Raw genomic sequence first — 25,535 nt, 5'->3', positions numbered from 1 at the left:
ATTCCCATATTACTATTCTGCTGTCCTGCCTTGACTCTACTCCTTGGTTTTCTACGTTTACCCAGGCTTGATCCCGCATCCACCTTATTTAGTTTAAAGCCCTCCCTACTTCCCAGAGTGGGCAACACCATGTGACTTAAAGAGATAGATGTGTTGGAAGGATACTGTCAAATTCCTTTGACACTCCAGAGTAAGAAAAAAATCAGCTTCTGTTACACCAGACAGGGTTTTCCAGTGTCAAGTGATGCCACATAGGTTAAGGAGTACTCGAGAAACTTCTCGGAGAATAGTGAACCCAGTAGTGGTCAGTGCTCCCAGCTGTGCAGCTCATCTGGCTGAGGTGATGGACAATAGGGATGCTTGGAAGGAAAACACAAAACAGTTGGAAGACTATGCTTGGAAATTTAAAATGAGTTAACTGGAACAACCTTTTGAAAATTTAAAGCTGAAATGTTCTGGTGGAACTTGTTGCTATAGTCTAAACATTTTTGTATATCTGTAAATGCACGGGGAAAAAAAAGTTAGCATTTTTTCTATTTGCATTTTTTTTTACCCAGTGCAATTTCAGGAATGGCGTTTCATTCCACTAGGGGTACAGCTATCATGGTCCTGTAGGTTTTTTTCTCGTGATTATGCAGTTTACCTTTAAGGCTTGCAAGGGATCAGTAGTGCTTTAAGAACCAGCAAGCCTCAGGAGTTATAGGAAGGTGCATTTTCGTTGCTTTAGAAACACCCATTTGGAGACTGTGATTCAAAGGGTGCACTCTTGTTATCATAGATACAGCCACCATGGTACAATTTGGCTGGGTCTTTCTTTAATTTGGAAAGTTTTAAATGATATGTTAGGCAATCTGTGGAGCGACGGGATTGAATTATCAGTTTGTTTCTTCCACCACCATCAGAATCGTATATTTTGATTGGGGGCTTTGACTGGAGCGGTCAGTCTTAACACTTCTAATAGCTCTTGCTTTCTTGCTCACTCCCTCTCATGGCTCTCCACTTGGTGCTAGCTTTAACTCCTCTCGGATTGCACCCCAAGGGCACAGCAGACGTGGTCCCAGGAAGAGAGTAATAAAGCAGACAGATAGAGAGCAGGAGGGTAGCAAAGGGAAAGTGTGCAGCAGAGAGTGAAACGGACAGAAGTAGAAAAGAGGTAAAGAGAAAAAAAACTGAGATATAAAGACAGAGCGTGCTGAGAAACAGAAAGCATTTATGAAAGGAGAGAATGCAACCCTAAAACAATGGTACAATGCAGAAAGGTCCTGTAATCATGTAACAAAAATAGAATTTGACTTATCCACAGTAAAACAATGATCCTAATTATAAACAGATGAAATCACAGAATACAATCCCTGGAGTTCATTGTGACCAAAAAAAAAAATGGTATTTCACATATCCAGTCACCACAATCCAGTGGCCAAATTAGGTCTTCAGCTGTTAAAACTCATTTGCTTCAGCCTATCCAACTGCATGAGTTCACTACATTTAAGAAAATGAGGTTCAGATCTTGTCTGATCCTCTGTTATACAAAGTATATTGACCTCTGCAGTCATCAGGATTCATCAGCACAGAAAGAACACTGCCAAGAAATTTAACTCGATCACAAAGGTGAAAATATAAAACTACTTGTATGAACAATTATATTTGAAATATGGAATCTGCTAAGTGACATTTCACTATAACTAACATGATCTGAGACAATTTAAGATTTTCCAGCTCACTACTCATTTACCATTTTCGTTTCCCTGGAGAAACATGTTCGGATTGTAATTTTCGGTCATAAGGTCCAGGAACAACAATGTGAAGAGCATCACCTAAAGAAAAAGAAAATGTCTCTTTTCATCAATACAAATTTGCATCCCCCACATCCATACTGCAAATTGCTCGTCTCTGGTTTGCCTTCTTGTACCACACAGGAGAGCACCTAATTTGTATAACACAGGCAACATCTCCAACAATAGTACAAGATGGTTGAGATTGTAATTAAAGTCCCCAGGATGATTAATACCTCAGAATAATTGAAGAGAAATGCTTTGTTGAAAAGAATGTTGTGTGCAGCTTTGGGAGTTAAAACTCTTTCATGGCAATTCCAGCATTATAGGAATAAAATCTTAAAAAATTCAATACAGATGTCCTAAATTTAAAATTGTATCCATCTTATATAACTGATGCGTGCCTTCATCAATGGCAGTAAGTGACAAGCAGGCATTGAGACTGCAAAAAGATGGCTAGCATGGATGTATTCAACTAAAATTTTTTTATTCTTTCATGGGATGTGGGCATCGCTGGCCAGACCAACCCTAACTGACCTTGACAACGGAGTGGCTTGCTAAGCCATTTCAGAGGGCAGTTAAGAGTTAACCACATTGTTGTGGGTTGGAGTCACACGTAGGCCAGACCAGGTAAGGACAGCAGATTCCTTCCCTAAAGGTCATTACTGAACCAGATGGGTTTTTATGATGATCGATGACAATTTCATGGCACCATTACTGAGACTAGTTTTCAATTTCAAATTTTTTAAAATTAATTTAATTTCCACCAGCTGCCATGGTGGAACTTGAACCCGTGGCCCCAAAGCATTAGCATGGGCCTCTGGATTACTAGTCCAGTGACACTGCCACTACACCACCGTCTCCCCACGTTATCACAACGAAGTTCAAAATCATTCTCATCAAATAACCACACCCAGCTAATTCCAGCAGGGATCACTGGATAGGCATCAGAAGTGGGAACCCTACCTGACTTTCCTCTGCCTAGTTCATGAGAACTAAGACCACCTGAAGCCCCTTGCACCACTCCACTCAAGATCAGCAACTTAGCATAGATCAGGAATCAAACTAATGACTGTTCCATTAGATAGTTAGACTACCAATCTAACTTGCTCCATCCACTGAGCTAAAATTTCTAATCCCAATGAACCCACTTACCACTTGCGTTAGCAGCAGGCCGACTAGCATCTTGTGAACGGATCTGGCTTGCACAAACATCAGGTCGAGGCTGTGGAACGACTGGACTGGTTCCAGCGCCGTGTGCTATTACAACTGGGTTTGCTGACAGAGGTGTAATAATTCTCTCCTCAGTTTGTGGCGAAATCAACAAGAGGCTGGAGCTGGCCCTGGCCACCTGCCTTGAAGAACAATTCCCTCGGCGTCTTAATTCACTTAAAGCATTTTTTGTGCGAGCTATAAAAAAAACAAGATTTTTTTTTAAAGAGGGGATTCAATATCCCTTTGACAAACAGAATGTGTAATTGCTGTGAAATCAATGCTGAAAATTTTACTAACATTTGAAATTTTTAATATTTCAGCATTCACCTGCACAGAAAGGTAGTTAATATAAAAGTCTAAGTCCTTTACTGGTAACTATCACTTCTAGTATTTTGCAGCAAAAAGATTCATTCTGGAACTGATTTACGAGTGAAGGATGGGCAGAGAAATGAGAGCAAGGGAAGTTAAAAAGATTTGACTAATCACAGACATATTATTTCATACAAAATACTTTTTATAAAAAATACCTCTCTGGTTTGTAGCAAGTGCTACAGAGCTCTGTTGCAAACTCCTATAAATAAAAGAAATACACTAGTTAGATACAGTAGTCAAGAAACAGCATAGAAAGATCATAATTACATTTTTGTCAATTCAGTACAGCATTTTGAAACTGCTGAGGAGGTCTGCACTTGGAAGGGTATTAACCCACTCACTGAAGGGCTGTTGCATCTGTCAAGGGAGAGGCTCTCTTCTGGCTGCAAGATCTGACACAATAAAAACTTCACAAATAAAATACAAGAATATTTGGGAGGAAGGGTCAGCAGGAAAGAACACCTTTACATTCAGAATACCCTCCTGGAAGAGTGGATTATCCAGATGCCTTTCAGCTCAAAAACCTGGGTTCAAAGCCAACTTCTGCTGATGGAATCGAGGTTTCCTCTAATTTTGCCCTGTGATATCAGTTTGACTGGTCTCAACACAGCTCCAGGTGGGTGCGAATCGCCCCAGAATTTGACACAAAATTGGCAATCCCATACAGAAAGGACAGAGGGTGCCTGGTTATGGGACATGGAAATTATTGCACTGGTGATGAAAGTACGTTCATGAGATTGGGGTACAGCGAAGGGAGCTTTACTTTGCATCTAACCATTCCACAACTGACAGGAGAATGCTTGATGCCAACACTGTATGCATGAAATGGGGAAGTATCCCATCTCTGTGTTAAGAATATAAAATAGCTATCTTTAAAAACCCTAAGCAGTAGAGCCTTTTAAATGCCATTATTCCATTTGCAAAAATAATGACCAGTGTTCATCCCAGTCTAGGGGTTAACTTCATTACCTAATTTGAGAAAGAGTGTACTCCAATTTCCTCCACAAGGATGGCAACACTGCAGGTGCTTCTGGCATTGAATCTAGAAAAAGTGAAATGAGTAACATTATTTTACTAACACTGAATGGTAAAATTCAGTTTTGCCTTAAGAATCCAGGTCACTTCCGCTAAGATTATTGGACCCAAGAAACTACTACTGAATGTTGAATTCAGGGCAAGGCCCACTTACTAAACAAAGAAATCAAAGCTCCATAATGAGGGTGCTGCAGCAAGAAATTCTGCATTCTTGCCTCATGTTAAGGTACAAGTTACGTCTTTACCTGCCCTAATTCTTCATGCAATCTGCTATGCTTTTGGTACAATACATTCCACTTTGGGCTGTGGTGGGTCCTTTTAATCTATTGCTTGATTTCAAAGAAAGGAGCAACCATACTGGGAGAGTCAGTAATATTCTGAACCCTATTACAACAGAGAAATTATCAAACACCTATCAGAACTGTATTTGCAAAGCGGACCAATTTTTCAGAATTGTTTTCCAAATAACCTCTCACCAGATTAGTCTTGCACTTGGGAAACTGAACTCTCACATCTGGGCTACTAAACAACAACTACTTGCATCTGTATAGCACTAACAAAAAAAGGACCCAAGGTACTGCACAGAAACAAACATCAAAAATTGACACCAAACCAAAGGAGATGTTAAATGCTTTTTTTAAAATCTTGTTTCTCTCTATTTCCTCTACTTTGCTTTCAGATGGCAGCTATTCAGGATCCTGCCATTCACAACTTCTCTGGGCAGATCCTTTGTTTCTTTACTTGTCCCACTACCATTCCCTTTGGGCTTGCACCATGAAACCTTTTGTCATTTAATCTCTCCCACCCTCCACCCTACCAGAGACCTTCCCTTTTGTTGTTGTTCTACTCACTTTCACCCCTTTCACTTGCTCAAAAGCTATTTCATCAGAACTGGGAAAAGTTAGAAATGTAAGGTCACAGACCTGAAATGTTAACTGTTTCTCTCTCTCTACAGATGCTGCCAGACCTGAATATTTCCAGCATTTTCTGTTTTTAATCGCAGATTTCCAGCATCCACAGTATTTTGCTTTTGTGTCAGAGCACATGTTAGAACGGGTGATTAAAAGCTTGATCAAGGATAGAGGAGGAAAAAGAGATGCATGCTAAGAGTTTTAGGAAGGGTATTCCAAAGCTGAGGGCCACGATGGCTGAAGGCACAGGAATCAATTGTGAAGTTGGAATGAGGAATTCACAAGAGGCCAGAGGTGAGAGTTAGCGAGGGAGGAGGTGAAGACAATGGCTTTGGTCATCCCAATGTTTAACTGTAGTAAATTGCAGCTCATCGAAGTCTGGATATTAAGACAAGCAGGCTGACAACAGAGGCAGTCCAATGGGCAAAAAAGGTGGAGCTGGGTGTCACGTGGGACCTGATGCCATGTCTTCAGATAATGTTATCAAGCAGCAGGGTTTAGATGAGTAGGAAGCAGCCAGTAGATCCTTAGGGACGGGAAGAGAAACCATTGTTGGAGATGTACAGGGTATGAGTGGATAACTAAGATTGAAATCAAATGAGAGCAGTCACACTCAGCTGGCCAACAGAGGTGTTGGAGGTTGATAGTATGGTTGACCTTGCTAAAGGCTGCGGAAAGTCCAAGAACTAAGAAGGACTGTGCACTCCCAGCTGAACGATTATATAAATGAATTACAAAAAGGTACTGAGCATATATTAAAAAATAAATTGCCTCTTTTTATCACTCAGTCCTTCTTCAGGCAACACAACAGACACTTTCAGATATGGATGGGTATCTCCACAAGGATCTGATTTTGCCAGTTTTTCTCATTTGAGTGGACTGTCCGAATCAGTGGTGATGGGTGACTTCAATCTGCATATAGACTGGATAAACCTAATGAGCACTAATGCTGTGGAGGATGGTTTTCTGGAGTATGTTGGGGATGGTTTTTCAGAGCAGTATATTGAGGAACCGATGAGAGAACAGGCTATTTTAGATCTATTATGTAATGAGAAAGGGCTAATTAAGAATCTTGTTGTAAAAGAACCTTTAGGGATGAGTGACCATAATACAATAGAATTTTACATTATGTTTGAAAGTGAGGTAGTTCGATCTGAAGCCAGGGTGTTAAATTTGAACAAAGGAAATTATGAAGGCATGAGGGGCAAATTGGCAGAGATGAATTGGGAAAATACATTAAAAGGTACGACAATACATAGGCAATGGAAGGTCTTTAAAGAATTATTACATCTTTTACAGCAACTATACATTCCTTCAAGGCACAAAAACAAAAGTCAGCCAACCGTAGCTAACAAAGCAAGTTAAGGATTGTGTAAGATTAAAAGAAAAGGCCTATAAGGTAGCTGGAAATAGTAGTAAACCTGATTGGGAGGATTTTAGAATACAGCAAAGGAGGAAGAAACTGATAAAGAAAGGGAAAATAGAATATGAATGTAAACTAGCAAAAAATATTTAAAAATCGACTGTAAAAGCTTCTATTGGAACTTATAATGGGGAAGAAAGGGCAGAGAAGCTAATGATAACTTTGTGTCTGTCTTCACGGAGGAAGATACAAGAAATCTCCCAGAATTAGAGATCCAAGGGACTAGGGAGAATGAGGAATTGAAGGAAATTAGTACTAGTAAGAAGGTTGTATTGGAGAAATTAATGGGGCTAAAGGTTTAATCCCCGGGACCTGATATTCTACATCCCAGCGTGTTGAAAGAGGTAGCTATGGAGATAGTGGATGCATTAGTGATCATCTTCCAAAATTCTAGATTCTGGAACAGTTCCTGCAGATTGGAAGATAGCAAATATCACCCCACTATTTAAGGGAGGGAGGAGGAAAGAAAACAGGAAACTATAGACGGGTTAGTCGTTGGGAAAATGCTAGAATCTATTCTAAAGGATGTGATAAATTGACACTTGGATAATAATGATCTGATTGGGCATAGTCAACCTGGATTTATGAATGGGAAATCATGTTTGACGAACAGAATTGATAAAGGGGAGTTGGTGGACTTAGTATACTTGGATTTTCAGAAGGCTTTTGATGAAGTCTCCCTCAGGAAGTTGGTTAGCAAAATTAAAGCACATGGGATAGGAGATAATAAACTGGCATGGATTAAGGATTGGTTAACAGGCAGAAAACAGAGTAGGAATAAATGGACCATTCTCACGTTGGCAGGCTGTGACTAGTGGGGTACCACAAGAATCAGTACTTGGGCCCCAGCTGTTCACAATATATATCAATGATTTTGATGTGGGGACCAAATGTAATATTTCCAAGTTTGCAGATGACACAAAATTAGGTGAGAATGTGTGTTATGAGGAACATGCAAAGCGGCTTCAAGGGGATTTGGACAGACTCAGTGAGTGGGCAAGAACGTGGTAGATGGAATATATTGTGGAAAAATGTTAGGTTATCCACTTTGGTAGGAGGAACAGATGTGCGGAGTATTTCTTAAATAGTAAGAGATTAGTAAGTGGAGATGTACAAAGTGACCTGGGTATGCTTGTCAATAAGTCACTGAAATGTAGCATGCAGGTGCAGCAAGCAATTAAGGAATGCTAATGGTACGTTGGCTTTTATCTTAAGAGCATTTGAGTACAGGAGTAGTGAAGTCTTGCTTCATTTGTATAGAACCTTGGTTAGAGCCCACCTGGAGTAGTGCGTGCAGTTGTGGTCCCCTTACCTTAGGGAGGATATTATTGCCATAGAGGGAGTGCAACGAAGGTTCACCAGACTTGTTCCCAGGATGGCAGGACTTCCCTATGGAGAGAGATTGGGGAAACAGGGCCTGTATTCTCTAGAGTTTCAAAGAATGAGAGGTGATCTCATTGAAACCTACAAAATACTCAAAGGGATAGATAGGGTAGACGCAGGCAAGATGTTTCCCCTGGTTGGAGAGTCTAGAACCAGGGGACACAATTTCAAAATAAGGGGAAAGCCACTTAGGACAGAGATGAGGAGAAATGTCTTTACTCAGAGGGTTGTGAATCTTTGGAATTCTCTACTCCAGAGGGCTGTGGAAGCCGAGTATGTTTAAAGCAGAGATTGGTAGATTTCTAAATACCAATGACATAAAGGGATATGGGGATAGTGTGGGAAAAAGGCATTGAAGTGGATGATCAGCCGTGATCGTACTGAATGGCGGAGCAGACTCGATGGGCTGAATGGCCGACTCCGAATTTCCTATGTTCCCCTCCGAGCTGCCCATGAGATCACTTCTGAACAAACCCAATGTCTTCGATCCCCACCCCATTCTCTAATTTCCTAGCCACCAACTCCATTCCTCTCCCTGGCCACTGTCAGAGACTGAACCAAACAAACAGTTTGCAACCTTGGTGTCGTATTTGACCCCGAGATGAGTTTCCAACCACATATCCACACCGTCACGAAGCCCGCCTATTTCCACCTCCACACATCGCCCAGCTCAGTCCCTGCCTCAGCTCATTCACTGCTGAAACCCTCATCCCAATCTTCGTTACCTCTAGACTTGACTATTCCAATGCACTCCTGGCTTATCTCCCATTTTCCACCACCCACAAACTTAAGGTCATCCAAAACTTTTCTGCCCGTATCCAATCTCGCACCAAGCCCCATTCGCCCATTTACCTTGGCCGAAGCCTTACAGTGGCTCCTGGTTAAGCATCACCTAGATTTTAAAATTCCCATTCTGGTTTCCAAATCCCTCCATGGCTCGCTCCACTCTATCTCAGTAACCTCCTGCAGCCCCACAACCCTCCAAGATATTCGCATGTCCAATTCAATCCTCTTGAGCGTCCCCAATTATAATCGCTCTGACACTGATGGCCGTGTCTTCAGCTGCCAAGACCCCAATTCCAGATTGTACTCCCTAATCCTGTCCACCTCTTTACTCCTTTAAGATACTCCTTAAAACCTACCTTTTTGACTAAACGTTCGGCTCATCTTCACCAATATCTCCTTATGTGGCTCGGGGTCAAATTTTGTTTGATAACACTCCCATGAAGCACTTGGAATATTTTGCTACATTGAAGGCACTATATAAATAAAAGCTAATGTTGGTGATGCAATGTCACAGAAAACATTAGTTTTCTTTTCTGATATTTGTTTCTCCTGACTTTCCTTTCCCCCTAGTTTAGTACCTTTTTCTACATTTCGCAGGCTCTGTATCTAAACACTTGTCTGCTCTTTGGTTTCCTTTTTTGTACTCCCCACAGACTATTCAAAATTGCAGGTGAGTTTACTGGCCAAAGTTTATTATCAGACATTTGAGAAAACATGGTCATACAATCCTAGAACACAAAGTACATACAATGCTTACCTCTTGCTTTCATAACCACATATTCATTAAGAATAGTTTTCAAGTTTTTTCCAAAAAGAGACTGAAAGGGAATGAATTCAGTATTAGCCAGCAATTTAATATACGAAAACATGAGAATTTCAGTTGTTATTGCAACCGATCTACAAAGTGCATAAAAACAGAAAATGATGAAATATTCATCAGGTCAAGCAGCGTCTGTGCAGAGAGAAACAGAGTTAACATTTCAGGTCAGTGACCTTACGTCAGAACTGGAAGAAGTTAGAGATGCAAAAGGTTTTAGCAAGTACAGGAGCAGGGAAAGGGTGGGTGGGGGGGCAGGAAGAACAAAAGGGGAATTCTCTAATAGGGTCAAAGGCAGGAGTGATTAAATAACAGAAAGGATGAAGGTGCAAGGAGATGGTAATGGGAGCAATTAAAGAAATAAAAGATAGAACTAGAAGAGGTGCAAATGGAAATAGCAGAATCATCACCAAAAGCCATCAGAAAAAATGGGGACAGTGGTTATGATCTGAAATTGAACTTAATGTTGAATCCAGAAAGCTGTAAAGTGCCTGATCAAGAGATGAGACGCTGTTCCGAGTTTTGTTGAGCTTCATTGGAACAGCGTAGAAAAGAACAGAGGGGAATGGGGTGGCACATAACCATCTGTCGTAGGTCACAAAACAGAGCCCCAAACAGTGCATACTAAAATACTGTACTTACATTAAGCAGATTTAAGGTAATTAGCAAAAGAACCATAGCGCAGGTGAAGAGAATTTTCTTTTATAGTTAGTTATTTGTCATGATCTGCAATGCACTCCCTGAAAGGGTGCTGGAGAAAGAGTAGGGGAGCAGGACTAATTTGATAGTTCTTTCAAAAGAGGCACGTTGGGCTGCATAGCCTCCTTCGGTGCTGTGCAACTCTATGTTCAGTTTTTCAATTGATAAAACTATGTATTGTTTCCATTTAAGTCACATAGTTTACTTACAATTCCAATTTTGTTTTTATTCTGCACAATAATCTCCCACATTTTAGAATTTCTCACTCCTGTAAAAATCTGGATTTTGTATGCATTATAAAAAGGTAAAATAAAAATTGTGCCACAAGTCAATAGCACCTCTTGTTCTGGAGATGACATTGATAAATGAACAGCTTTCAAGATGAACGACGTGAGCATGGTTTCTAAATGCCTTTTTTAATAAACTGCAACAGGTCCCTGTGAGTGTAAGTGTATATACACTCTGCAGCTGGGCTTTCCCTCTAAATAAAACACTTAGGTGTATAGATAATATACAAGCATTACAATTACAGAATTGTAATTGGTACAATACAGCATAATCATATACAAATGCTGCAGCTAATTCAAGTTTTGCAAAAATCTTTACTTCCACAAAACTCAACTGAGCAAAATCGTAAATCTAACTAGTGAATGATTGATAAACCGGGTTTAGTACCATTAACCTCAGCTGTCCATCGAAACAAATGCCGAGACTTGGATTCAGAAACTGAATAAAAATTTGCAGATGAAACATAACTAAGAGGCAGTGGAATTAAAAAGGCAGCTCAGAAATTAGAGAACAGGTTGGACAAAATGTGTACCAGTAGAATATGCAAATAACATTCAATGCTGTCACAGTAAAGTATAGCACATATGAAGGTAAAATGTACACACACACACACTCCATGAATGGTGCTGAAATCATCAATAAATTAAATGTGACCTAGTAGTCTTAAGACACCACCCAATTCAGAGCAGCAATCAACAAAGTTGATAGACAGTTGAACTACATAGTCAAAATAGAATATAAGTGAGAGGAAGGCATGGTCAAATTGTTCACAACTCTAATCAGATACCATCGATTACTGTATCCAGCTCTGGTCACCAAAAATCAAATGAGACACCAGTGTCAGAACACTGATATATGAGGAAATACTGAAGAAATTTTGGCTTTTAAGCCTGGAAAGATGCTACGTGAAAATTGATATTTAGAGGCAGATTAGATAGTCATAGAACAGAAAAGGAAATTCCACAATATTACTTTAAGTTAAAAAGTGAGAGTAGGACAAGACACAAACTACTAAAAAATAAGGATGAAGTCAAGAAGTAAGTTTTTCAGTGTGAACACATGGAACAAACTTTCAATAAGAAAAAAAAAGGTGAAACTGCCCACTTGAAAAGCTGCAGTATATAGCTTATGTTGTCTCAATTCGTCACAAGGATTTGCCCACTGGGAAAATGGAACAGGTCTGCTTTGCTCAGCTATCATATAAATATCCTGCTCCAACATATAGGCCCGACTCATAACAACTGGAGCTTTATTCATTATCTCCAGGGAATGTGTCATTGAGTGTTTTACCCCTCCCCTTATTTGGATGCTGCAGTAAACTCCACATTCTCAGTCATTACATGAGATGTCTGAAGCGTTCAGTTCTGATGGGACTATTGTTCCACCAAGTACGGAATAAAGATACAAAGTTTTTATAATGCACAAAAATTATACAATGTATACAGTACCAGTAAACAAGCAGGAACCACCCCATCCTCGGTACTGTGTTCAGCGTACTCCTTTAGATCACCACTTTCCAATATAAAGGTTCTGCAGGTATTAGAAAGCTTTTCCTGCTGCAGGTAGCCTACAACACAAGCACAGTTCACAGATTTCTCACAAGTCCATGCAGAAAGCGATATGGTATTTTTAACATGCAGGCTGCTGCATAGGCTTTTACTATAAACATATAAAAGTGGTGACAAAAGAAATTCAGAATTAATACCATTTTACAGGTCTGGCAGCCTCATTCCTGTATAGGAAAAATATTCCCTTTTGTCAGCTAGCTGTAATAAGCTTCAGCAAAAGCGCTTGTTTGGAAATAGTCAAGTCTCCACTCCTCAAACACAAGAGGAAAAAAAATTACTTTTAGGAACTTGTATATACACATTAGGCCATTTGATCATTAAATTAGGTTGATGACATTCAGAAGGGTACAGCAGCTGGTGGCGGTTCTGTGTCACGTTATCAAGCCAACTCCAGAGCTTGATGGGTTACATGGAGGGTGTGGGGGTGGAGAGGTGGTGGTGTGGGGACTAATGCTGCTTTTCCTTAAACCACAAATACCACTTTTTAAATAATGAAAGGCTTTCTAAAGTAGGAATCACTAATCCCTCTTCTTCTCCTGTCCAACATATGCCAAGCCGACACTAAACTTTGTAACTGATATCTGTTCAGCGTCTCTGCACGACAGCATAGCTTGAAGAAACTCACCCATGAGACATAATGAAAACTCTGTCTTACACAATTCATGACCATGCTCCTTAATGTTTTGTATGATGTAGAAATAATGTACTACATGTTGCATTAATGCAAATTTTGTACAATGTGCCTTAATAGAGTCATAGAGTTATACAGCACAGAAACAGGTCCTTCGGCCCATCGCATCTGTGTTGGCCATCAATCACAACCATTCTAATCCCATTTTTCAGCATTTGGCCCCGAGCCTTGTATGCTATGCCGGTTCAAGTGCTCATCTAAATACCCCTTAAATGTTGTGAGGGTTCCTACCTCTACCACCACCAGGCAGTGAGTTCCAGATTCCAACCACACTCTGGGTGAAAATTTTTTTCTTCAAATCCCCTCTAAACCTCCTGCCCCTTACCTTAAATCTAGGCCCCCTGGTTATTGACACTTGCGCTAAGGGAAAAACTTTCTTCCTATCTAACCTATCAATGCCCCTCATAATTTTGTATACCTCAATCATATCTCCCCTCAGCCTTCTCTGCTCTAAGGAAAACAACCCTAGCCCATCCAGTCTCTCTTCATAGCGGAAATGCTCCAGCACAGGGCAACATCCTGGTGAATCTCCTCTGCACCCTCTCCAGTGCAATCACACCCTTCCTACAATGTGGTCCCAGAACAGTACACAGTACTCCAGCTGTGGCCTAACTAGCATTTTTTACAGCTCCATCATAACCTTCCTGCTCTTATATTCTATGCCTCGGCTGATAAAGGCAAGTGTCCCATATGCCTTCCTAACCACCTTATCTACCTGTGCTGCTGCCTTCAGTGATCTATGGACAAGTACACCAAGGTCCCTCTGTACTACCTAGGGTCCTACCATCCATAGTATATTCCCTTGCCTTGTTAGTCCTCCCAAAATGCATCACCTCACACTTCTCAGGATTAAATTCCATTTGCCACAGTTCCACCCATCTTACCAGCCTATCTACAGTGTCCTGTAATCTAAAGCTTTCCTCCTCACTATTTAGGACACCACCAATTTTCGTGTCATCTGCAAACTTACTGATCATACCTATATTCACGTCTAAATCATTAATGTGCGCTACAAACAGCAAGGGTCCCAGCACCGATCCCTGTGGTACACCACTGGTCACAGGCTTCCACTCGCAAAAACATCCCTTGACCATCACCCTCTGCCTCCTGCCACTAAGCCAATTTTGGATCCAAACTGCCAAATTGCCCTCGATCCCATTCCGCTCTTACCTTCTTAACCAATCTCCCATGCGGGACCTTATCAAAAGCCTTACTGACGTCCATGTAGACTACATCAACTGCTTTACCCTCATCTACACATCTCGTCACTGCCTCGAAAAATTCAATCAAGTGAGTTAGACACGATCTCCCCCTGAAAAAGCCATGCTGACTATCCCTGATTAATCCCTGCCTCTCTAAGTGGACATTAATCCTCTCCCTCAGAATTTTCTCCAATAGTTTCTCTACCACTAATGTTAGACTCACTGGCCTGTAATTACCTGGTTTATCCCTGCTACCCTTTTTGAATAATGGTACCACATTCGCTGTTCTCCAATCCTCTGCTACCTCTCCTGTGGCCAGAGAGGATTTGAAAATTTGTGTCAGAGCCCCTGCTATCTCCTCCCTTGCCTCACACAACAGCCTGGAATACATCTCATCTGGGCCTAGGTATTTACCCACTTGTCGGCCCGCTAAAACAGCTAATATTTCCTCCCGTTCAATGCTATTATGTTCAAGTATATCACAATCCCCCTCCATGACCTCTACACCTACATCATAGTGAACACAGATGAAAAGTAATCATTTAAAACCTCACCTATGCCCTCCAGCTCCACACAGATTGCCACTTTGGTCCCTAATGGGTCCTACTCGTTCCCTGGTTATCCTCTTGTCTTTAATATACTTATAAAATACCTTAGCATTTTCCTTTATCTTGCCTGCCAGTGTTTTTTTCATGCTCCTCTTCGCTCTCCTAATTACTTTAAGTACCCCCCCCCCCCACACTTTCTATACTCCTCTAGTGCCTCCGCTGTTTTCAGTGCTTTGAATCTGCCATAAACCTTTTTTTTTTCTTCATCCAACCCTCTATATGCCTTGACATCCAGGGTTCAATGAACTTGTTGGTCCTACCATTCACCTTAATAGGTACATATTAGCTCTGAACTCTCACTATTTCCTCTTCGAATGACTCACACTGGTCTGATGTGGACTTTCCTACACGTAGCTGCTCCCAGTTTACTTCAGCCAGATCCTGTTTTATCATACTGAAATCGGCCTTCCCCCAATTCAGTACCTTTATTTCCAGTCCATCTTTGTCCTTTTCCATAACTACCTCAAATCTTACAGAGTTATGGTCACTATCCCCGAAATGCTCCCCCACTGACACTTCTACCACTTGTCCGGCTTCATTCCCTAGAATTAAGTCCAGTACTGCCCCTTCTCTTGTAGGACTTTCTACGTACTGGCTCAAAAAGCCCTCCTGTATGCATTTTAAGAATTCCACCCCCTTTAAGCCTTTTGCACTAAGACTATCTCAGTTGATATTGGGGAAGTTGAAATCCCCTACTATTATTACCCTATTATTTTTACACCTCTCTGAGATTTGCCTACTTTACCTCTTGTTTAAAGATAATTTCAGAAGTAAACATAAAGTTCTCCCATCTTATAGTTCAAATAGAGGGTTATTCCTTCATTCTTTCCTATGAGAAGAAACTTAGTATTGTCAGTAGAATTTCAGTAAGGATGAAATTTTTACATTATCATTTGAGCTGAGAAAAGCATCTAGCAGTGCAATTATACATGTTGTTCTTTCAAATTTGCACTTCACTGGGAGAGAGCAATTTGCATCATTTAGTATTAGAATGAACATTTAATATGATGAACTAACAGTGTCACAAGCATATTCAACAAGTATATTACATTGGGTGCGGGGTGAGACAGGCTATCTACGATTACCATTCGCTCTTTAACATCTATGCAGAAGCCATGATAAAAGAAGCACTGGGTGAATGAAGTCCAGAAAGGTGTCAAAGTAGTAGGTCAACTGATGATTGTAGTTAGATTTGCAGATGACCAGGCCCTAGTGCCTAGTACAGCAGAAGATCTAGATACTAATGGATAGAATGAATGAATTGGTGAAAGCTTACGGAATGAAAATTAATGCAAAAAAGACAAAAGTTATGAACACTAGAAGAAATAATATTGGGAAAGCAAAGGTCAAGGTAAATGGTCAACAGCTAGAACGGGTATCACAATTTAAGTACCTGGGAAGCATCTTGCCAGAAGATGGTTACTGCCAGAAAGAAATCAGAGCTAGAATAGCAATGGCAAAGAATGTATTCTCAAAACATAAAGGATTGCTTAGTATAGGAATGAGAAGACAACTTAAAAGAATTTTCAAAACTGTGATTTCAAATGTCTTGTTGTATGGGGCAGAAATGTGAACCTTGAGAAAAGTGGACATCCAAAGACGACAAAGTTGCCAAATGTGGTTCTCGAGAACGATAGAGTGGGTTACTTGGACAGAACACAACAGCAATGAAGAATTCATCAGGATAGAGGAGGAGAATCGATTAGTAAATATTATCAAGAAAAGGCAAAACGGTTCAAAAACACGTATTCTAAGGCACGAGCATTTGCCAAAGCAGGTGATTGAACATAGGAACAGGAGTAGACCATTCACCCCCAGAGTCTGCTCCACAATTCAATATGATCATGGTTGATCATCCACTTCAATGCCTTTTTCCCACACTATCCTCATATCCCTTTATGTCATTTGTATTTAGAAATCTGTCAATATCTGCTTTAAACATACACAATTACTGAGCCCTCTAGGGTAGACAATTCCAAACATTCACAACCTTCTGAGTGAAGACATTTCTCCTCATCTCTGTCCTAAGTGCCTGCCCCCTTATTTTGAAATTGTGTCCTCCACTTCAAGACTCCCCAACCAGGGGAAACATTCTACGTGCATCTACCCTGTCTATCCCTTTAAGTATTTTGTAGGTTTCAATGAGATCACCTCTCATTCTTCGAAACTCTAGAAAATACAAGCCCAGTTTCCCCAATCTCTCTTCATAGGACAGTAAAGGCACCCGACGGCATGCGTCCGGTCGCTCTTCCGAGTCCGGCTTTCGGGCTCAGGTCAGACACACACTGTATTCATTGGATTGAAAAGGTTGTTTAAAAAGATGAAGAATAGAGCCACGAAGTCAGTGATTGTTTGGTCACGAGTTAAACAGAAACCCATGGAGTTGTGCACAGACAGGTTGTGCCACACTGTACCAGTATCTGTATTGCTTAAATAAACACAGCAATTGCCCAATTTCAGAAAACATTATACATTACCTAGACTCCTGTTTCACAGGTTGAAATACTTTCTGCAATAAAAACTGAACAGCCACGACTACAAACATGAAAAAAGTGGGTAGGCAAACTGAACAAATTTTTTTAAAAAAAGAATAACTAAAAATAAAAGTAAAATGGGGGGCCTGTCATGCTGTGAAATCATTGAATTCTATGTTCAGTCCGGCAGACTGTAGTGTGCCTAATCGGTAAATGAGGTGCTGTTCCTCAAGCTTGCATTGATGTTCACTGGAACACTGCAGCAATCCCAGGACAGAGATGTGAGCATGAGAGCAGGGGGGGAAGTGTAGAAATGGCAAGCAACCGGAAGCTCAGGGTCATGCTTTCGGACTGAGCGGAGGTGTTCCACAAAGCGGTCACCCAGTCTATGTTTGGTCTCCCCAGTGTAGAGGAGACCACATTATGAGCAGCGAATACAGTATATTACATTGAAAGAAGTAAAGTAAATCGCTGCTTCACCTGAAAGGAGTGTTTGGGGCCTGGGCTAGTGAGGAGGTAAATGGGCACGTATTACACCTCCTGCGATTGCAGGGGAAGGTGCTGTGGGAAGGGGACAAGGTGGTGGGTGTAATGGAGGAGTGGACCAGGGTGTCGCAGAGGGAACAATCCCTTCAGAATGCTGACAGGGGAAGATATGTTTGGTAGTGACATCATGCTGGAGGTGGCAGAAATGGCAGAGGATGATCCTTTGGATATGGAGGCTGATGGGGTGGAAAGTGAGGATAGGGGAACCCTGTCGCGGTTCTGGGAGGGTAAAGGTGTGGGAAATGGGTCGGACATGGTTGAGGGCCCTGTCAACCACAGTGGGGGGGGGGGGGGGGGAATCCAGTGTTGAGGAAAAGGGAAGACATATCAGAAGCGCCGTCATGGAAGGTAGCATCATCAGAGCAGATGCGTCGGAGACGGAGAAACTGGGAGAATAGAATGGAGTCCTTACAGGAGGCAGGGTGTGAAGAAGTGTAGTCGAGGTAGCTGTGGGAGTCAATGGGCTTATAATGGATATTAGTGGACAGCCTATCCCCAGGGATGGAGACAGAGGAGTCGAAGAAGGGAAGGGAAGTGTAGGATATGGACCATGTAAACGTGAGAGAAGGGTGGAAATTAGAAGCAAAGTTGATAAAGTTTTCCAGTTTGGGGCGGGAGCAGGAAACGGCACCGATACAGTCATCAAGTACCGGAAAAAGAGTTGGGGGAGGGGGCCCGAGTAGGACTGGAACAAGGAATGTTCGACATATCCCACAAAAAGACAGGCATAACTAGGACCCATGCGGGTACCCATAGCAATACCTTTTACTTGAAGGAAGTGAGCGGAGTTGAAGGAAAAGTTGTTCAATGTGAGAACAAATTCAGCCAGGCGGAGGTGGGTGGTGGTGAATGGGACTGGTTGGGCCTCTGTTCAAGGAAGAAGCCGAGAACGCTCAAACCATCCTGGTGGGGATGGAGGTGTAGAGAGTTTGGACGTCCATAGTGAAGAGACGGTGGTTGGGGCCAGGAAACTGGAAATTGTCAAAATGACAAAGGGTGTCAGAAGAGTCACAGATGTAGGTGGGAAGAGACTGGACCAGCAGAGAAAAGATAGAGTCAAGATAGGAAGAAATAGGTTCAGCAGGGCAGGAGCAGACTGACACAACGGGTCTGCCGGGACAGTCCTGTTTGTGGATTTTGGGAAGGAGGTAGAACCGGGGTTGCGGGGCTCCGAGGTTGGAAGCTGTAGAGGGAAGATCTCCAAAGATGATGAGGTCAGTAACAGTCCAGTGGACAGTCATTTGATGTTTGGTGGTGGGGTCATGGTCCCAGGGGAGGTAGGAAGGAGTGTCTGAAAGTTGGCGCTGAGTCTCTACAAGGTAGAGGTCGGTACACCATACAACAACAGCACCACCCTTGTCTGCAGCTCTGATGACCATGTCGGGGTTAGACCTGAGAGAACAGAGTGCCTCAAGTTCAGAGGGGGACAGGTTAGCGTGAGTGAGGGGGGCAGAGAAATTGAGATGACCAATGTCGCGCCGACAGTTTTCAATGAAAAGATCTAATATCTGCTAGTTCTGAAGAAGAGTCACTGACCTGAAACGTTTACTCTGCTTCTCTCTCCACAGATGCTGCCAGACCTGTTGAGTATTTCTTGTTTTCATTCTATACAATTGAAGCAAGACTTCACTACTCCTGTACTCAAATCCTCTTGTGATGAAGGCTAACATACCATTAGCCTTCTTAACTGCTTGCTGCACCTGCATGTTAGCTTTCAGTGACTTATTGACAACGACACCCAGGTCCCTTTGTACATCTACACTTTCTAATCTCTTACCATTTAAGAAATACTCTGCACACCTGTTCTTCCTACCAAAACAGATATCATATTTTTCCACATTATATTCCATCTGCCACTTTCTTGCCCACTAAGTCTGTCCAAATTCCCTTGAAGCTGCTTTGCATCTTCCTCACAACACACATTCCCACCTAGTTTTGTGTCATCTGCGAACTTGGAAAAATTACATTTGGTCACCACATCCAAATCATTGATATACATTCTGTACAGCTGGGGCCCAAGAACTGCGGTGCCCCACTAGTCACAGCCTGCAAACGTGAGAATGACCAGTTTATTTGTACTCTCTGTTTTCTGCCAATCCTTAATCCATGTCAGTATATTACCTCCTATTCCATGTGCTTTAATTTTGCTAACCAACTCCTATGGGGGATTTTATCAAAGGCCTTTTGAAAATCCAAGTATACCATGTCCACCCTTTATCAATTCTGTTGGTAACATCCTCAAAATACTCCAACAGATTTGTCAAACATGATTTCCCATTCATAAATCCATGTTGACTTTGCCCAATCAGAACATTATTATCCAAGTGTCCATTTATCACATCCTTTAGAATAGATTCTTGCATTTCCCCAACGACTGATGTAAGGCTAACAGGTCTGTACTTCCCTGTTTTCTCTACCCCTCCCTTCTTAAATAGTGGGGTGACATTTGCAACCTTCCAATCTGCAGGAACCGCTCCAGAATCTATAGAATTTTGGAAGATGATCACCAATGCATCCACTACATCCATAGCTACCTCTTTCAACACTCTGGGATGTTAAATATCAGGCCCTGGGGACTTATCAACCTTCAGCTGCATTAATTTCTCCAATACAACCTTCTTACTAACAGTAATTTCCTTCAATTCCTCATTCCCCCTAATCCCTTGGATCTCTAATTCTGGGAGATTCTTTGCATCTTCCTCCGTGAAGACAGACACAAAGTAATCATTTAGCTTCTCTGCCTTTTCTCTATTCCCCATTATAAATTCTCCTGACTGCCTGTAATGGACCCACATTTGTCTTAGCCAAACATTTCCTTTTTCCGTATCTGTAGAAGCTTTTACAGTCTGTTATGTTTTTCGCTAGCTTACATTCATATTCTATTCTCCCTTTCTTTATTGGTTTGTTGGTCCTCCTTTGCTGTATTCTAAAATCCTCCCAATCCTCCGGTTTACTACCATTTCTGGCAATTTTATAGGTCTTTTTTTAATCTTATACAATCCTTAACTTCCTTTGTTATTCATGGTTGACTACCTTTACTTTTGGGGTTTTTGTGCCTTGAAGGAATGTATAGTTGCTGTAAACTATGTAATATTTATTTAAAGACTATCCATTGCCTATGTATTTCCCCAATCCACCTCAGCCAATTTGCCCCTCATACCTTCATAATTTCCTCTGTACAAATTTAACACCCTGGCTTCAGATTGAAATACCTCACTTTCAAACATAACGTAAAATGTTATATTATGGTCACTCATCCCTAAAGGTTCTTTTACAACAAGATTATTAGCCCTTTCTCATTACAATTTATCTAAAATAGCCTGTTCTCTCGTCGGTTCCTCAAAGTACTGCTCTCGAAAACCATCCCTAACACACTCCAGAAATTTGTCCTCCACAGCATTAGTGCTCATTAGGTTTACCCAGTCTATATGCAGATTGAACTCACCCACGATTACTGTATTACCTATGCTAAATGCTTCTCTAATCTCCTAATTAATGCCATGCCCCAAACTACCACTACTGTTTGGTGGCCTATAAACAACTCCTACCAATGTTTGCTGCCCCTTGCTGTTTCTTAGCTCCACCCAAACAGGTTCTACATTTTGTTCTTCCGATCTGAGATCCTTCCCTACTAATGTATTGATCCCATCCCTTCTTATCAGCGCCACACCACCTCCTTTTCGCCTGTCCTTCCTAAATGTCAAATACCCTTGAATATTTAGCTCCCAGTCTTGGTCACCCTGTAGCCACGTTTCTGTTATGGCAATTAGATCATACCCATTTACCTGTATTTGGGCCTTTACGTCATGTATGCTGCGTGCATTCAGGTCGAGTACCCTTAACCTTGTCTTCTTGACATTCTGCATTCGAAGCCTAGTACATGCTCTCCTTTGTTTCGCCTGCCTTCTAATGTCACTTACTACTTTTCTACCTCCTGTTACCAGCTTTACCTCCTTCCAATTTGAACTACCCCTCAGGTTTCCATCCCCTGACAAGCTAGTTTAAACCCTCCCCAACAGCACTAGCAAATCTCCCTGTGAGGATATTAGTTCCAGTCCTGTTAAGGTGTAGCCCATCCATCTTGTACAGGTCCCACCTGCTCCAGAACCGGGCTCAATGCCTCAGAAATCTGATGCCCACCCTCCCTCCCACACCAATTTTTCAGTCACGTGTTCAATCGATCAATCCTCCTATTCCTATGTTCACTAGCACATGGCACTGGGATTACTGCTTTGGAGGTCCTGCTTTTTAACTTCCTTCCTAACTCCCTAAAAGCTGCTTTCAGGACCTCATCCCTTTTCCAACTTTGTCATCAGTACCAATGTGGCCTACGACCTCTGACTGTTCACCTTTCCCCAGAAGGATGTCCTGCAACTGCGCCATGACATCCTTGACCCTGGCATCAGGGAGGCAACACACCACCCTGGAGACATGTTTACTGCCACAGAAACACCTGTTAGATTCCCTAACTATCGAATCCCCTATCACTATTGCTCCTCCCCTCCTGTGCAGCTGAGCCATCCGTGGTGCCACAGACTTTGCTCTGGCTACACTCCCGAGGAACCATCGCTCTCACCAGTATCCAAAATGGAAAACCGATTAGTAAGCAAGATAGACTCATGGGACTGCCTGCCTGGTTCTCTTAGACTGCCTGGCAGTCACCCATTCCCTCTCTGCCTGCATGCTCCTAACCTGCAGTGTGACCACCTCCCTAAAAGTGTTATCCATGTAGAAGGAAGATTAGAGGAATGCAGACCAAGAGGGAGAAAGAGAATGATGTTAGACAACTTGAAATTGAAAATGGGAGGCTCCAAAGAGCAACCAAACAGAAAAGCACAAGACTGTGAGGCATGGAGAAATGAGCAGAGGACCTGCCCTTAGGCAGATCACGAATCAAATGGAATATTAAAATATACAGGTTTAATTTCTTCCACAGCATATTGTAGTAATGTGCAGTAAGAACATAAACAGGAGCAGGAGTAGGCCATATAATACTTTTCGACAACCTATTGGAAACACATCACCAGATATTTATAGCTTTGCTAGTATTTGCAGAAATTTAATCAGGAGTTTTTCCTTGGTGCATGAGTCTAGATCAGCAGCCAACAGTCTTGGAACTTCAAAATAATATAAAAAATTCAGTACAAGATAACAATAACGGAACAGGAGGAAGAAATTGCACATATATAGCATATCAAATCTCTCTTTGCATACAACAAAATACTTCAAACCATGGTCACTGTTGTTATGTCAAGCAGTCAATCTCGGCTCAGTGGTAGAACATTTATTTGCCTCTGATTCAGAAGATTCTGGTTCAAGACCCATTCCAGAGACATGAGCACATAATCTAGGCTGGCACTTCGGTACAGTGCTGTGGGAGTGCTATAATTTTGCAGGTGCCATCTTTCAAATGAGACTTTAAACCAAAGTCCCACCTGCCTTCTAATGTGGATGTAAAAGATTCCAATATTTATCTTTCAGCCAACATCATTAAAAAAGATTTTCCACCAGCAGCTCAGCATTATTTCATTGTTTGGCATATTTCCAAAATTACAGCAACATTCTCTTGCTCCCTCTTGGTCTACATCCCTCTAATGTTCCTTTAATCATCTCCTTCAGCAAATTCTCATGCCTTAGAATATGGCCTGTCCAGCCTTGTTGCCTTTTCTTGATAATATTTACTAATGATCGATCCTCCTCCTCCATCCTAAGAAATTTTTCATTGCTGTTGTGGTCACTCCAAGTGATCCACTCCATCCTCCTCCAGAAACACATTTCACAACTTTCTAGTCTTTGGATGTCCACTTTTCCCAAGGTTTACATTTCTTCCCCATACAACATTCCAAATCAGTCTTGATAATTCTTTTCTTACAATCTCTACTCATTCCTATACTGAGCAATTCTTTATGTTTGGAGAATGTATTCTTCGCCATTGCTATTTTAGTTCAAAGTACCTCATAGTAAATCACATCCTGAGGTTGTGAGAGGAGCTGTATAATTGCAAGTTCTTTCTTTTTTATACTGTATTTACAGGATATGAACAAAATGTACATTTTTATCTTCACAAGGAGGCAAATATAAATATTAGGTAACAGGTCTTTACATTACTTGTGCTTCCAATGTCAGGGGAGATAGCAATATACTACATATTTTAGCAACTGTGTTGTTCACCGTACCAATCATGAGTTCCTGAAATCTGCTATCTGCCTAATGGAGTGTTTACCAGTTGTTTTATGACCAACCAATTCTCAAGACCAATTAAGAATTGTCCTTCCGGACCCTAGCATTGGAAAGGAAAAGCAAATTGATGACCAAGGCAGCTCCAGAATGACAAACCGACAAAAAAAAATACAAATCAAGTGCAGGCCCCCACTCCCCACAAATTGTAGATCAATTATTTGATAACTGAGCCTAGGAACTCCACCGTATTTCAGAGCAATGTTGTAATTTAAGCAGCCAGCCTGGTTCATTAATGGAATCGGAAGGGTGGATCTGTCATGGGGGTGGAAATTCTTCCCACACAACTCCATTTCATTTCAGGCATGCCATTCGCTTGCCAATTACAAAATTAGAACGTCATTTTGAATAGAATTACACAAAAACAAAACAATCTACCCCATGGTTTAAGGAGACATTCACATCTCATACCCCATTTAAAATTAAAACGTAACCACAGAATTGACATGGTACTCCATACAGTTGATCTAAAAGGCCTGTTGTGAAGCAGATTAAAAACAATTTCATCCATGTCCCCAAACACGTGAAGCAATGCCAACACAATATCATGGATAGCTGGGCCTGTTAATCAGATAATGACACGCAGTTTAGGCAAGAGGAAAAGAGAATCCAGGCATTTAGCAACAAAGCTGAATCGCGGTGCCACCCTTGCCCCCATCCCAAGTTTCGTTGACTGCGATTCATTTTTATAAAATAAAAATGTTAAGCAGACTGGAAATAAGTTAGTATCAAAGGTAACTGATAATAAATCTCCATCAATAGGCGCACTCAGGAGGCGCAGCTGACATTCCGCCCACTTCAATCTGCTAAATAACTCTACTCCCCACCCGTCTAACACGTTCCCCATCAGCGGCCCAGGGAGACGGATCGTCCGCGATTCGAGTATCCGCTGCAGGCCCCACTTACCAAGAACGAGTCGGGCTATGTCTGACGGCAGTAACATGATCGCGCAATCAGCCGCAGTGAGTGAGCGGGGCCCGGGAGGAGCAACCGAGCTTCCCTCCTTGTTCACAGCTTAAACACATCAGTGCCTGTTCTCCAGCTAAAAATGGCGCGTAAAAACAAAGCTGCGCTTATCCCGATTCCACTTCCGGCGGAACTGGAGCGGGTAAGATGGGAGACGGGGTGCATTGTGGGAAGTGTAGTTCAATTGTTAAGGAAATTAATGGACTACAGATCCCAGTGGGCTGTGCGGCGGCGGTGCATATGCCTTGTCGAGGCGGGACGTCTTCCACCTGTAATGTGTGTGTAATGTAAACTTTAGACTGCGCCTGCAGTTTAAATGAAGTTTGAGTTGGATCCAGGGTGATTTCCCGATTTTTGTTGCTGTGAGTGCGCATCCTCACCACGTGATATCGCCTTCCTCTGGCAACACTGACTACCTCTGCGCTGCAGATTGTGCGAGTGATTGGTAGAATCGCGGCCTAGGTGAGCAATGATGCTGTTTCTGTTACAGGCAGAGAGCGAGACAAGTTTTTATTGTTTACAGATAAATTGTGTGTGAACCA

The 25,535-nt window shown here is 41.8% G+C and overlaps 2 protein-coding genes across 10 annotated transcripts in view; one reads left to right on the top strand and one right to left on the bottom strand.

The window, feature by feature from the left end:
- Positions 1-25,112, bottom strand: part of npat (nuclear protein, ataxia-telangiectasia locus) — a 62,599-nt gene extending 37,487 nt beyond the window's left edge. For both annotated transcript variants that reach the window (XM_068033725.1, XM_068033726.1), the window contains exons 1-7: positions 24,934-25,112; positions 12,150-12,268; positions 9,655-9,715; positions 4,329-4,401; positions 3,515-3,558; positions 2,928-3,182; positions 1,733-1,814 (exon numbers count right to left, since the gene is read on the bottom strand). In XM_068033725.1, the coding sequence (XP_067889826.1) occupies positions 1,733-1,814; positions 2,928-3,182; positions 3,515-3,558; positions 4,329-4,401; positions 9,655-9,715; positions 12,150-12,268; positions 24,934-24,970 (671 nt within the window). In that variant the 5' untranslated portion in view covers positions 24,971-25,112. The remainder of the gene's footprint in view (positions 1-1,732; positions 1,815-2,927; positions 3,183-3,514; positions 3,559-4,328; positions 4,402-9,654; positions 9,716-12,149; positions 12,269-24,933) is intronic.
- Positions 25,113-25,233: 121 nt separating this feature from the next.
- atm (ATM serine/threonine kinase) overlaps positions 25,234-25,535 on the top strand; it is a 184,012-nt gene continuing 183,710 nt past the window's right edge. For all 8 annotated transcript variants that reach the window (XR_010975205.1, XM_068033717.1, XM_068033716.1 and 5 more), the window contains exon 1: positions 25,234-25,455. The gene's annotated coding sequence lies outside the window, so the exon portion shown is untranslated. The remainder of the gene's footprint in view (positions 25,456-25,535) is intronic.

This window comes from Heterodontus francisci, chromosome 6 (assembly GCF_036365525.1).
Source record: "Heterodontus francisci isolate sHetFra1 chromosome 6, sHetFra1.hap1, whole genome shotgun sequence".
Taxonomy (NCBI): Eukaryota; Metazoa; Chordata; class Chondrichthyes; order Heterodontiformes; family Heterodontidae; genus Heterodontus; species Heterodontus francisci.
Note: the sequence above shows the minus strand (reverse complement) of the source record. Positions and strands in the feature narration are given on the sequence as shown.